Here is a 12057-nt window from a genome sequence, read left to right as displayed (position 1 = left end):
GAGAGAGAGAGAGAGAGAGAGAGAGAGAGAGAGAGAGAGAGAGAGAGAGAGAAGAGCACCCAGTACTTACTTACCTAAAACTATTTTTCTTTTACTTGGAAAAAATTAAGTATCTTCCTGATATGATAAAGATAAGCAAGGATTGTTTTAAGAGAATGCAGCTTGGTGGTAGAGAAACTACTCAACATTATATAATGTCCTGGTTTTAATCCTCAGCACTACTAAAAGTAAATAAATAAACTTGAGGAGAGTCACTTAGGATTGCAACACTTAATTACAAATTTTGTTAATGTTGTAGGGACGATAGAAAATTGAAAGATGGGGTCGTGGAAACCCTCTAGAGTTTGAATTCACTAATATCTGTCTTAACTTTTTTTTTACTGATAGAAAACAATAATTTTGTATTTTATAAAGTGCATTTTCACTCAGCGTGTAACAAACACTTCCCCATGTTTTTATAAACTCTTCCTAGTTGTATTCATAATATTTAATTGCTTTGTAATTTAAGCATCCAGCTGTTTTTAATCTTAAGATCCAAATTGATTTCTTCAGGATTGATTGCATCACTTTTAATGATAGGAGAATATTGGTTGATATCAGTTTAAAGAACCAGATTCCTTGCAGTGTCTAGTTACTACACTTAGCTGTGCTTCGTACAAAGGTGGATGTTTGTTTTTTTTTCTGTCTCATCAGCATGCCTCTATTTGTGCCATTTCCCTCTCTTCATTCCCTGTGTGGTTAGGAGTGTCCTTGTATCACGGCCTAAAGAATGTGCATTTACTTGAATTGTGATGTAGGTCCTCACACAGGTCTTCACACTTGTGTTGCAAGGGTTCTACCAGTTGCACCATCTCCCTCTTCCACTTACAATTTTGAAAGATGTTGTTGTAAAATCTGAGTTCCCAGTTGGCATTGTTTTCTCCCAGTGCTATAAAGGTGTAGCTCCCATTGTCTTTTGCCTTCCTCGTGAGAAATCCTCTGTCACTCCTGCCAGTCCATGGCTGGTTTTAGATTATTCTTGTCATGGGTTTTAGCAGTTTGATTTGTCCATGGCTGAATGTGGTTTTCTTCATGTTTCTTCTGTGCTTCATTTGAGCTTTGGGGATCGAAGATTTACAGTGCTTGTAGATTTAGGAAATTTCTGGTCATAGTTTTTTTAGACATTGTTTTTTACACTCCCATCTCTCTTTCCTCTCCTGCAGGCAGGGTACAACCTTGGGGACTTACACCTACTTCCCTGCAAGTTCTTCCCCTGGCCTCCAGTAGTTTTTCATATGTGGACCTAAGTCGGTCCTCAGCTAAAGACAGTAAAGGGTATAGAGCATCTATGTATAATGTCACAATAATGTACATGAGATTCAAAATATAACATGGAATTTGATTGTGTTTTTTAATTGTAAGCCTGATGATAGAGATTTCATTATGAAGTCTGAGGAAGTCATTTAAGGTTGCAGTATAAAAATGAAGCTAGTCTAACAGGTGGCTGTACTCACCCTTGCAATGAATGGCATAGCCTCACATTATGTGCCTCCTAATGCGGTACAGTTAGGAACATTGAACAGCACCTGCTCTGAATTGCAGCCAAGAGTAGTAAGCGTCCTGGTGGGGTTTTGTTTGTTTAATTTATGTGTGTGTGTATATGTATGTATGTATATATGCCTGCTTATCTTATTTGTACTACATGCATACAATGCTCACAGGGGCCGGAAGAGGCATCAGATGCCCTGAAACAAGAGTTTCAAGTGGTCATGAACCTGTGAGTCTCACCAGGGTTCTGTATAAGAATAGCAAGTGCTCTTAACCACTGAGCCATCTCTTTATCTTGGCTCTTACAAAAATAAAATCTTGTGTGATTAAAAACAGACAAGAAAGCCAGGAGGTGGTGGGTCACACCCTTTATCCCAGCCCTCAGGAGCCAGAGGCAGATGGTTGGAGGCTGCCTGATCTACAGGGGGAGTTCAAGGACAGCCAGAGGGCTACACAGTGAAACTGTGTTTTGAAAAACCAAAGAAACAAAACAGACAAAAACAGGAAACTGGTCTAGTTTAAAAGACACTGAAGAGAATAGTAGCTGATAAAATGTGTGAAGCTGTTCCTGGGTTTTAAAGTAAAATAAACACATTTATTTTGAGGTGATTTAGGAAGCTCTATTTGAATTCAAGGTATAGCACATATATTTAGGGATTGTTCAGTTTCTCAAATAAGAAATCAATATTTTTGGTTTTATAGGAAATTGTACTCATTCTTAGTGAATAGTTGCTAATATATTTATGAAAGAGAATTCTTGTTTTTATATGGCCAGCCGAAGTATATGAGTTAATAAGAAAGCAAATAGGAAGGCCTGGGTAGCTAGTTTAGTCAGTAAAGTGTACAGTCTTGAGACCAAAATCTTATATTCTTGAGAACCTGAATCCTGTCCCCATCACCCATATAGAAAGTCAAGTACAGTGACAAGCTTGAAGTCTGAGTAGAGGCAAAGACAGAAGTATCTCTGGGGCTTGTTGGCCATCTAGACTAGACTAGCCCAATCTCATTGAGCCTCAAGTCCCAGAGTAAGGTCCTGTCTCAAAACACAAGGTTGACCCCTGCCTCCATATGCATGTTCCCACAGGAAAGTGAACACACAGAAAGCAGATATGGCTAAGAGGTCACCAGTTGCTGAAGAACATTGTTCTTTCAGCTTTTCTGGTGGGTTTAAAGAGAAAACCATTAAAAGTCCTTGCTACTTTTCAACCAAGGATCAGTTAAGCCTTAGAATGACTGACAGAACAAAACAGGTAGAAGGGTATGGGGATATCTAGGGAAATAAAATCTCAACAGTTTGTTTAATTCAGGTGCATTCTGGAATTGTCTGTTAGTTATATTTGAGTGACATAGGCGAATCATAGCAATAACCAGTTTCTCTACTTTTGCAGTCGTTTGTTGCCGAGGCTATGTTGCTTATGGCAACTATCCTTCATTTGGGAAAATCCTCTCTTCCTAAGAAGCCAATTACTGATGATGATGTAGATCGAATTTCCCTGTGCCTCAAGGTCTTATCTGAATGCTCACCTTTAATGAATGACATTTTTAATAAGGAGTGCAGACAGTCTCTTTCCCAAATGTTGTCTGCCAAACTCGAAGAAGAAAAACTATCCCAAAAGGTAAGGCATATATGAAAAGTTTATAGAGTGCTTCATAAGTTGGGTTTTTTTTTTTTCTTTTTAATCTTGTTGGTTTTTCAGTCTCTGTTTAAGTCTGTCCTTGTGAAAGATTTATGAAAAGCTATTGTTCTTTCCATACAAAAAACATGTGCATTGCTTTTTCAACACAGAAAGAATCTGAAAAGAGAAATGTAACAGTACAACCTGATGACCCCATTTCCTTCATGCAACTAACTGCTAAGAATGAAATGAACTGCAAGGAAGATCAGTTCCAGCTGAGTTTGTTGGCAGCAATGGGTAATACTCAGAGGAAAGAGGCAGCAGATCCCCTAGCATCCAAACTTAACAAGGTAACAGTATCAGATGTATGACTTGGTTGTTGTTTCTTCATTTTAGGTGGGGTCTCACTGTGTAGCCTTTGCTGACCTGGAACTAACTGCTTAGTCCAAGCTTGCCTCAAACTCATAGAGATCTGCTGACCTCTCTCCCAAGAGCTGAGATTAAAGGCTTGTGCCACCATGACCAGTTGAAAATTTATTTAAATTGGCTACTTACAAATAAGTGACTGGTCCTGCTATGCATATGTGGGGTTTTTTGTTAATTAAATAACTAGTTACATAAAATTGAGTACATAGGAGCTTATGTGTGCATGTATGTCTGTCTATGCTATTGTTGATAGCAGGCAAACACTATACCACTGAGCTATTCCTCCAGTCCTAGCATCTGTTTTTACCAAGTCCTTGTGATATTTAGGTCCGTGAAACTTCATTTGAATCACACATGGTAGTATAAATCCATAATCTCGGCACTTACAGAACGATTACAAAGCTAGGGGCAGTCTGGGCTACCTATTTAAAAGGAAGACTGTCAGCTAGTTACCCATCAGCTGTCAGATGAGTGAACAGTCTCAAGTTGACCTGACCATTACAGATAAAAGTCAGTAACAGAATCAGAACTACTAAAGCTTTTTTTTTTTTTTTTTTTTTTTTTCAAAACTGAGAATTGGCATTTGGGAAGCTGAGACAGCAAGACCACAAGTTTAAGGCCAACTGAGGCTCTATAACCTTGCTTCAAAAACCAACAAATTAAAACTTGTTAGCAACAATTTTACACTTACAAGTTTTTAGATTTCTTTTTTAATTGTGGTAAAAATTACAGAACATAAAATTTAGTGTTTTAATCTGGTCTTGTTTTGCTTTATTCCATTGCTGAGGGTTGAAGCCAGGGCTCTGCTAGTATTGTACTCTGCTGCCGAGCTCCCTTGTGTCAGTGGGTTACTTGTGTTTCATAACTGCAGCCATCGCCAGAACTTCTCTATCTCATGAAACTGAATTTTATACCCACTAAACAGTAACGGGCCATTCCCATTTCCTGCTGCTCCTGGCAACTACCAGACCATTTTCCTTTCTGATTTTGACTACTTCTACTGCACAAACAAGTGGAATCGCTGTGTTTTTGTTCTTTTTGACTGGAATTTTTCACTGCGTATAAAATAATGTTTTCATTCAGCATGTTTACAGTATGTAATCAATTTACTTTAAAAAATTATTCTTAATGTTTATGTATTTGTTTGGTGGGTTGGGGAGTGTACTCTATGGGTAGGGCTCAGATTGTCCATCTTGGCAGCAAGTACATTAACTCACATGTGTTTGAGGTCAGACACAGCTTAACAGAATTTGGTTCTGCCTGGTGGATCCTGGTATTGAACTCATCAGGCTAAGTTGTTTCATTCTTTGATTATGTCTGGTTTTGTTTTGACAGGTCACTCAGTTGACAGGTTTCTCTGATCCAGTGTATGCAGAAGCTTATGTTCATGTCAATCAGTATGATATTGTCTTGGATGTTCTTGTTGTAAACCAAACCAGTGATACTTTGCAGAACTGCACATTAGAGTTAGCTACTCTAGGTAAGAAAATTTATCCTAAGGAAAAGTTTTTATGTAATAAATCTTCAGGATGAATTACTAAGAAAAGGTCATAGCTTTCAGTGTAAAAATCCTTTTGAGAACTTTTTAACACTGTTTATAATTAAGGCTTAGTTTACAGTTTAAAATTTTGTCTCTGTAAACTACCAGTTTTCTGAACCTTTGTCATACTGACTAGTTAGGCTTTTTATGTGACTCAAGTGGGTTCAGTTTTGAGTTTGAATTTGTAGAGTGCTTACCTAGCATGCTTAAGGCTTCGGGTTCAATCTCCAGTACCACATTCACCCAGCATGGTGTCCTATGTTTGTACTTCTATCACTTCAGGAAGACAGGGATTTCAGGAGTTCAAGGTTATTCTCAGCCACACAACCAGCTCCAAACCATTCTAGTTTATACAATACCCTGTCTCAAATAATTGAAAACACATTTACTAAGTAGTTCACTTAGTTAAAATTTAAATTGCCTTGGTAGAGAATTAAGTATTTTCTGTTCCCTGCCACATGGGGCCAAAGCAATGCATCATTATTAACATTTTTCAACATGTTTTTTCTTTTGTCTTGATAAAGACATAGTTTAGATTCTGTAACCATGTGTACATCTACTTTTGAAAATATATGTGTAGAACAGTATAGTGCCTCCAGGTATGGTTTATGCAATAGTTAAGGGACATTAGGATTTTAGACAAATTATACTTTGCCCTATTTTCAGTGCGTGTACAGGTATTTTGAAGGATATTTGACCCCTTTGTAATGGTATATATAGGTTAAGCTTTCTGAGAAGTTCATAATCATTTAATGAAATAAAAATGGTATACGCCGTCCACTCATGAATATAGTTATTCTGTGTAGAATATAGAATTATGCCTATTACCTTTTAAAAAAGGTTGTGTGGATTAATATGATTGCCAAGAATATTAGATGATTTCCTTTTTTTTTCATTATAATGTTTAAAACATATACTTCTCATTTTTCTTATTTTTCTAGAAACTGTTAACTTGTATACATTCTAATACTGGTTCATGATTAATAAATGTGCTTTTAGCTATATCCAAATTCTTGTTTATTTTCTCTTAGGGGATCTGAAACTTGTGGAAAAACCATCTCCTTTGACTCTTGCTCCTCATGACTTTGCAAATATTAAAGCTAATGTCAAGGTAGCATCAACAGAAAATGGAATAATTTTTGGCAATATAGGTATGGTTCTGTTTTATGGCATGTGATAGTTGAGTGGTTTTTTTTTTTTTTTTTTTTAAAGAATTTGTTAGTATGTAGTTATGGACGTGCTTGAGGGCAGAAGATGAATCCGCTTATTTATAGAGAACTCTGTATGGTAACCAAGCATTGTAGTATGTTCTAGGTAATACCAGATTGAGCCAGATGGAGGAGTCATAGTCCTCAGGAACCCACTAGGCAGAATGAAAGGGCAGATGTAATAACAATGTAATTAGGATTAGTTTGATACATGGCATACTCTGGGGTCATATAGAAAGCAATGTAGTGTGGGAAGCTGTGTAAAGGAAGATTTGTTATTAAGGAATAACATTTGTACTGGTCATAAAAATTCATATAGGTCCTTGTGGCCAAGCACCCAGGAATATTTCAAACATTGAAATAAGCTTGTACAGAGGAATTCAGTCAGTATTTTCTAGCAATTTCTGTTATAGAGATAGACTGCCATAGTAAGGAACAAGAGATATGTCTTAAGATGGTTAAGGTCAAGTAAGGGAAAACAAATATGCAAAATAAGTATTTCCTTCCATAAAGCTGAATGTAATGAAAGATACCTATATGAGCAGTGAGTTGAGTCCATGAAGGGATTTGGTCAATTCTCAAAGTGTTGTAAGGGATTGAAAAGTTAGGAAGGGCTTCACAGCTCATGTTGAGATGGATTTTAAACAATCAGGAAGTAATCCACAGAGGATTGACTGCAGGCAGAGCAAATGCACATGGAACGATGTGCCAAGCAGTTAGAGTGAAAAGCAAGTTAGGAAGTCAGGGAGGCTGACCCTGCTTGCCCTGCAGAAGAGTTGAGTACTTATCCATGGACCAGGAAGACACTGGAGGATGACAATGAGATGTATGGTTAAATATTTCTGTGACAGCAGTACAAATGAGAACTCTGTAGAGGATATGGAAGATTGCCTGAGTAGGCTATTGAAGAAACCAAGTGAAAGGGGAGAGCACTACCTAAACTTTCAGAGCAGTGCTTAGAGTAGAAAGGAGGGGAGGGGGTAGGGTTCTTTACAGGTATGTCTTTAGATTAGGGACTGCAAACTAAAGGAAGACAGTTTTGGTAACCCTCAGTTTTCCCTAAAAGTAAAAAGAGAACTTAGACCCCTATCAGAGTATAACTTTAAATTTAGGTGGGGACAGGGGGATGGTGATGGACGGTGCTTGTTGTTGGTTGTTTTCTTGAGACATGGTTTCTCTGTGTATCCCTGGCTGTTCTGAAACTCATTTTGTAGACCAGGCTGGCCTCCAATTTGGAGATTGGTTTGCCTCTGCCTCCCAAATGTTGAGATTAAAGGTGTACACCACCACCTAACTTTGTTTTTGTTTTGTTTTTTTCTGAGACAAAGTCTCACTGGGTAACCCAGACTAGACTCAAATAAAGTACTACTTCTACTTTATCTCCAACTTCTGAGATTATAGGCGTGTACCGTCCATCACAGCCGTCCCACATTCTGTCTTTCTAGGGAAGAGACAGTCGATAATCTTATATTACTAAATTGTATCAACATATAACCAAATATTAGGAGGAAAAGTTTAGATTTATAACTAGATCTCAACTATGAGAATACTGAACTATTTGTGTATCTAGTGTAGTACCTGGCCCATTATAGCTATGTAAATATTCACCAACCTAAGCAAGTGTAACAACAAAGTGTACCTGAGCCTAAGTCCTGAGTCTTAAGTCTTATTGCTTATCAGTTCTGTAACCTGAGGTAACTTTTTTGACTTACCTGCTTTCCTAATCTGTGAGATGGAAAATAGTAAGGTAGAATTGATGGCATTATTCAATTGGTAATATTTATAAAGCACTTAGAATCTAGTATATATATTTGCTAATGTCATAAATATTTGTTATTTCGAACTAACTTCTACCCTTTGGTGATCTTTCTGTATGTTTATTACAGTTTATGATGTTTCTGGAGCAGCAAGTGACAGAAACTGTGTGGTCCTTAGTGACATCCACATTGACATCATGGACTATATCCAGCCTGCAACTTGCACTGATGCTGAGTTCCGTCAGATGTGGGCTGAATTTGAATGGGAAAATAAAGTTAGTCATTGAGAGGTTTCCTATGCATATCTTCCTTATGACTATTGATGAGGGTTGTTTTTTTTTTTTTAAGTGATTCCCCCTAAAAAGTATAAGAAATGCGAAGCAAACAGCTTTTCATTATCTATTCCTGTGTATTATCTTAACTAGAAACCATGCAAGCCCTTTAGTAATTCCCTGTGGTGAATTAAGTAGAATGGCAGTTATTCTGGGATCTTGTGATAGTATCTTGCTCTCTAGCCTAATCAAGTCTCCAGTGTCTGACCCTCCACCCATGTCATCTTGGCACCAACACTACGAGTGTTCATCACCATGCCTACCTAATCATAACTCTGTAACTACTTTGGTTGAGACAGTGTAGACAAGATTCCTCCTCTTCTGTGACCCGATGATAATCCACCATTGGCTCTTGTATCTTTGAGGCTGTACAAAGTCTATGACCCAGTGGGAAACTTTGTCCCTTGAGTTTTACTTGAACTCTGTATTTCCTTGATGGTCTAGTGAAATGTCTGTGTCTGAAACCACTGCCAATGCCAGTTGGTTTCGTAGGAGTCATTTACTTTTTTTATTGCCCACTCTCCACTCTTTCCCTCCAAGGTTGGAAGGAAGATGTAGGATGAAATAACAATGCAGTTTCACTGTAAGGTTCACTGAGTCTTCTCCTCTGCAGGTGACAGTTAACACCAACATGACTGACCTGAATGACTATTTACAGCACATCCTCAAGTCGACCAACATGAAGTGCCTGACTCCAGAAAAGGTAGAAGGAGACTAGAAAAGGCTAAAGTCCATAAAAAGACTAGTACAGTAGATGGCTGCTGTGTTTTTATAATAATTCAGCATGGGAAAACTGAGTTGCTCTGGAATATCAGAGTAATAATTACCCACAAGATGTTTGGCCTGCTCAACTCTTTTCTGAACTGTATCTTCCCACTTGTTCATGGTTATATGACTTAACTGGAACAGTCAGATTACTTGGGTTTCTTGGTTTTAGTTTTTTGTCTTCTCCACCTTTCAGATAAGAGACTTTATTCTATAACCATTTATTTATCTGTGATACTAGATTAGCAAATGCCCTCCTTCGTGGGCTAATTGTAATTTCAGAATAAATCTAATACAGTGGCTTTCTGCTATCTACATACAAAAAGACTAGAACAAAGGCAAAATGAAATTGAATCTCTAAGTATCTTTCTTTAAAAATTTCTGTTAGTGCCGTAATGTGCATCTTCCTAACAAGAGAATGTCTAGGTGTGTAGCTCAGTGATAGAATGTTTGCTTAGCATCCAGCACACACACACAAACACACACACACGGAGCACGGGGGGGTGGAGGGGGGATATGTTTACTGACAAACAAGTGGATTTTTGTATATTAGTTTCTTCAACAATTTCTAGTTCCAACAAAAGAAGTCTTTCTTTATGGAAGTTAAAAGCCTGTTACAGGAATAAGTAAGAACAAGAATATATAAATATAACTTTGAAGAGATACTCTCTTCAAAGAGAGAATTCCCTGTGCATATTATACTTAATTATACTCTCTTCAAAGTTATGTTTATTAAGTATAATATGCACAGGGAATTCTTAAATTTTTACACATATATTTATTTTGAGCTTTGGAAAACTCATTAGCTCCTATACCCAGTACCACATAAGTAAAGTTTTAAATAATAGTTTGCATGTATATTTAAGTTTGCCAAGGTATAGTTCTCTAGCAAAGTATTTAATTTATCACACATTTTTCCCCCCAGGCCCTTTCTGGCTACTGTGGCTTCATGGCAGCCAATCTTTATGCGCGGTCTATATTTGGAGAGGATGCGCTTGCAAATGTCAGCATTGAGAAGCCAGTTCATCAGGGACCAGATGCTGCCGTTACTGGCCATATAAGAATTCGTGCAAAAAGTCAGGTAATAATATCCTCTTTTGAGAGCATCTCTACACCAAATAAAGGGAGGAAGAATTCATGTCTGTCTTATTTCTGTGGTATAATTTCTTCTGTCATAATTATGTTTTGTGCATGAGATACATACATGCATACATATGCATGGTATTTTCTGAACTTCATTTAAAATGGCTTATTCTACAGTACTGCCTAAAACATTGATTCCTGTGTGATGTTTGTGAAACAGATTCTGTAGAGTTTTTTTGACAGATACGGCATAAATCAAGCACTAACCAACATAACTAGAATCAACCCAGTATAAGTTTTTAGAGTCTATTTTGTATATCCTTTGCTTTGTTGTTGAATATGATGTCATCCAATGGAGGCTTACTTAAGCTGGTATAACCTATTTGGGCATTGTTTCAGTAATTACTTCTTTGTTGAGTGTGGGGATATAACTTGGTCTTGGGAATGCTCTCCTAGCATGGTAGACCATGAGTTAATCCTCAACATCACAAAAACTAGATCAAAATATGAACATCTTCATTCTTCTTTACAGGGAATGGCCTTGAGCCTTGGAGATAAAATCAACCTGTCTCAAAAGAAGACTAGTCTATAAGGATGAACAAAAGGTCCTTGAAAGTTTATGGTTAAAATTTAGGTGTGGGCTGATTGGACTCCAACATCTTTTGTACTCTTTTCATGCTTTATGTTATGTAGAATTTGAGTTCATGCTGAAGGCATTCCAGCCAGTAATTTATAGCCTTTCCCCTAAATCAAGAATGAGTTTAAAATTATAGTTTCTCTTTTATCTTAACAGTTCTGAATGCTGTCCTCAAAGTATATAATGTTTCTCATATATACCAAGACCATTTTCACAATAAACAGATCTGTTCATAAATTTTTGTTATTTTATAAATAAATTACTTAATTTTAGATTTGTATCTGTGAGATTTTTTTTTTTACCTTGCCTACATTTATGAAGAAAGCTTACAAATTGAGTGATATAAAATGGAACAGGTACTGATTTAGTGCATTATTGTTTCCTCATTTTCTGTAATGACATCAGTATCTCTAAAACTCCTAGGGTCTTTTCTCAAACTTTGCTTCAGGGAGAAAGTATCCACATTACTTGAGAAAAGGTCCATCTTTGGCTTAAAGGAGCTATTACAAACTGACTGACATCAGCACACTGTTCTTGATGATCCTGAATTATTATGGAAATTAGATCATCTAAAATCAGTTTAAAAAATCATGCACATTTAGCATTGGATGTTTGTACTTGTTAGTAATTATAGTGGGTTCTAGCCAGTTACTGACTACACTAGGAGGATTAGCTTGGGGGATTCAACAAGCTGTTCCATTTCCAAATGACCTCTGTTTTTTATTCCTTCTCTCCTGTTTATAACTTTTCATCAGGCTAGGCAACACACACACCTCATTATGATTCCACTTGTGTTTGTGAATAGTTTCCCAGTCTATGCTGTACTTTGGGCTCTATACTAGGAATGATTGAGATAGTCTTGAGTTATGCTAAATTTCAACTTAAGCTATTACTTTGTCTTTCCTTCAGGACTTCATCCTTCGTTCCCCACGAGTCCATAGATAAGAACTGGGACAGAGTGGAAATAACATCTTCTGTTGTCAGTGAGAACAGAATGATTTGTTGGGCCTGTAAGAAGATTAATACTTTGTATGATGTCATAAATTTTGAAGCACTTGCTGTTTTAGTCAGCAAACCAGAAAATTACAGGACATTTGCAATCCTAAAGCACTGAGATCTTTAATAAACTCAGTTATAGCTGCCAACTGGGAGAGATACAAGGACTG

General features: G+C 37.1%; 1 protein-coding gene across 2 annotated transcripts in view; it reads left to right on the top strand.

Moving 5' to 3' along the window:
* Positions 1–11165, top strand: part of Copb1 (coatomer protein complex subunit beta 1) — a 37600-nt gene extending 26435 nt beyond the window's left edge. The window contains exons 15-22 of one of the 2 annotated variants that reach the window (XM_021193619.1): positions 2916–3143; positions 3314–3493; positions 4905–5049; positions 6141–6260; positions 8204–8349; positions 9020–9109; positions 10097–10252; positions 10787–11165. In XM_021193619.1, the coding sequence (XP_021049278.1) occupies positions 2916–3143; positions 3314–3493; positions 4905–5049; positions 6141–6260; positions 8204–8349; positions 9020–9109; positions 10097–10252; positions 10787–10846 (1125 nt within the window). In that variant the 3' untranslated portion in view covers positions 10847–11165. The remainder of the gene's footprint in view (positions 1–2915; positions 3144–3313; positions 3494–4904; positions 5050–6140; positions 6261–8203; positions 8350–9019; positions 9110–10096; positions 10253–10786) is intronic. The other variant, XM_029538991.1, reaches the window with a different exon arrangement.
* Positions 11166–12057: the final 892 nt, after the last annotated feature.

Source organism: Mus pahari, chromosome 1 (genome assembly GCF_900095145.1).
Source record: "Mus pahari chromosome 1, PAHARI_EIJ_v1.1, whole genome shotgun sequence".
Taxonomy (NCBI): Eukaryota; Metazoa; Chordata; class Mammalia; order Rodentia; family Muridae; genus Mus; species Mus pahari.
The sequence above is the reverse complement of the archived record's forward strand: the minus strand, read 5'-3'. Positions and strand labels throughout refer to the sequence as shown.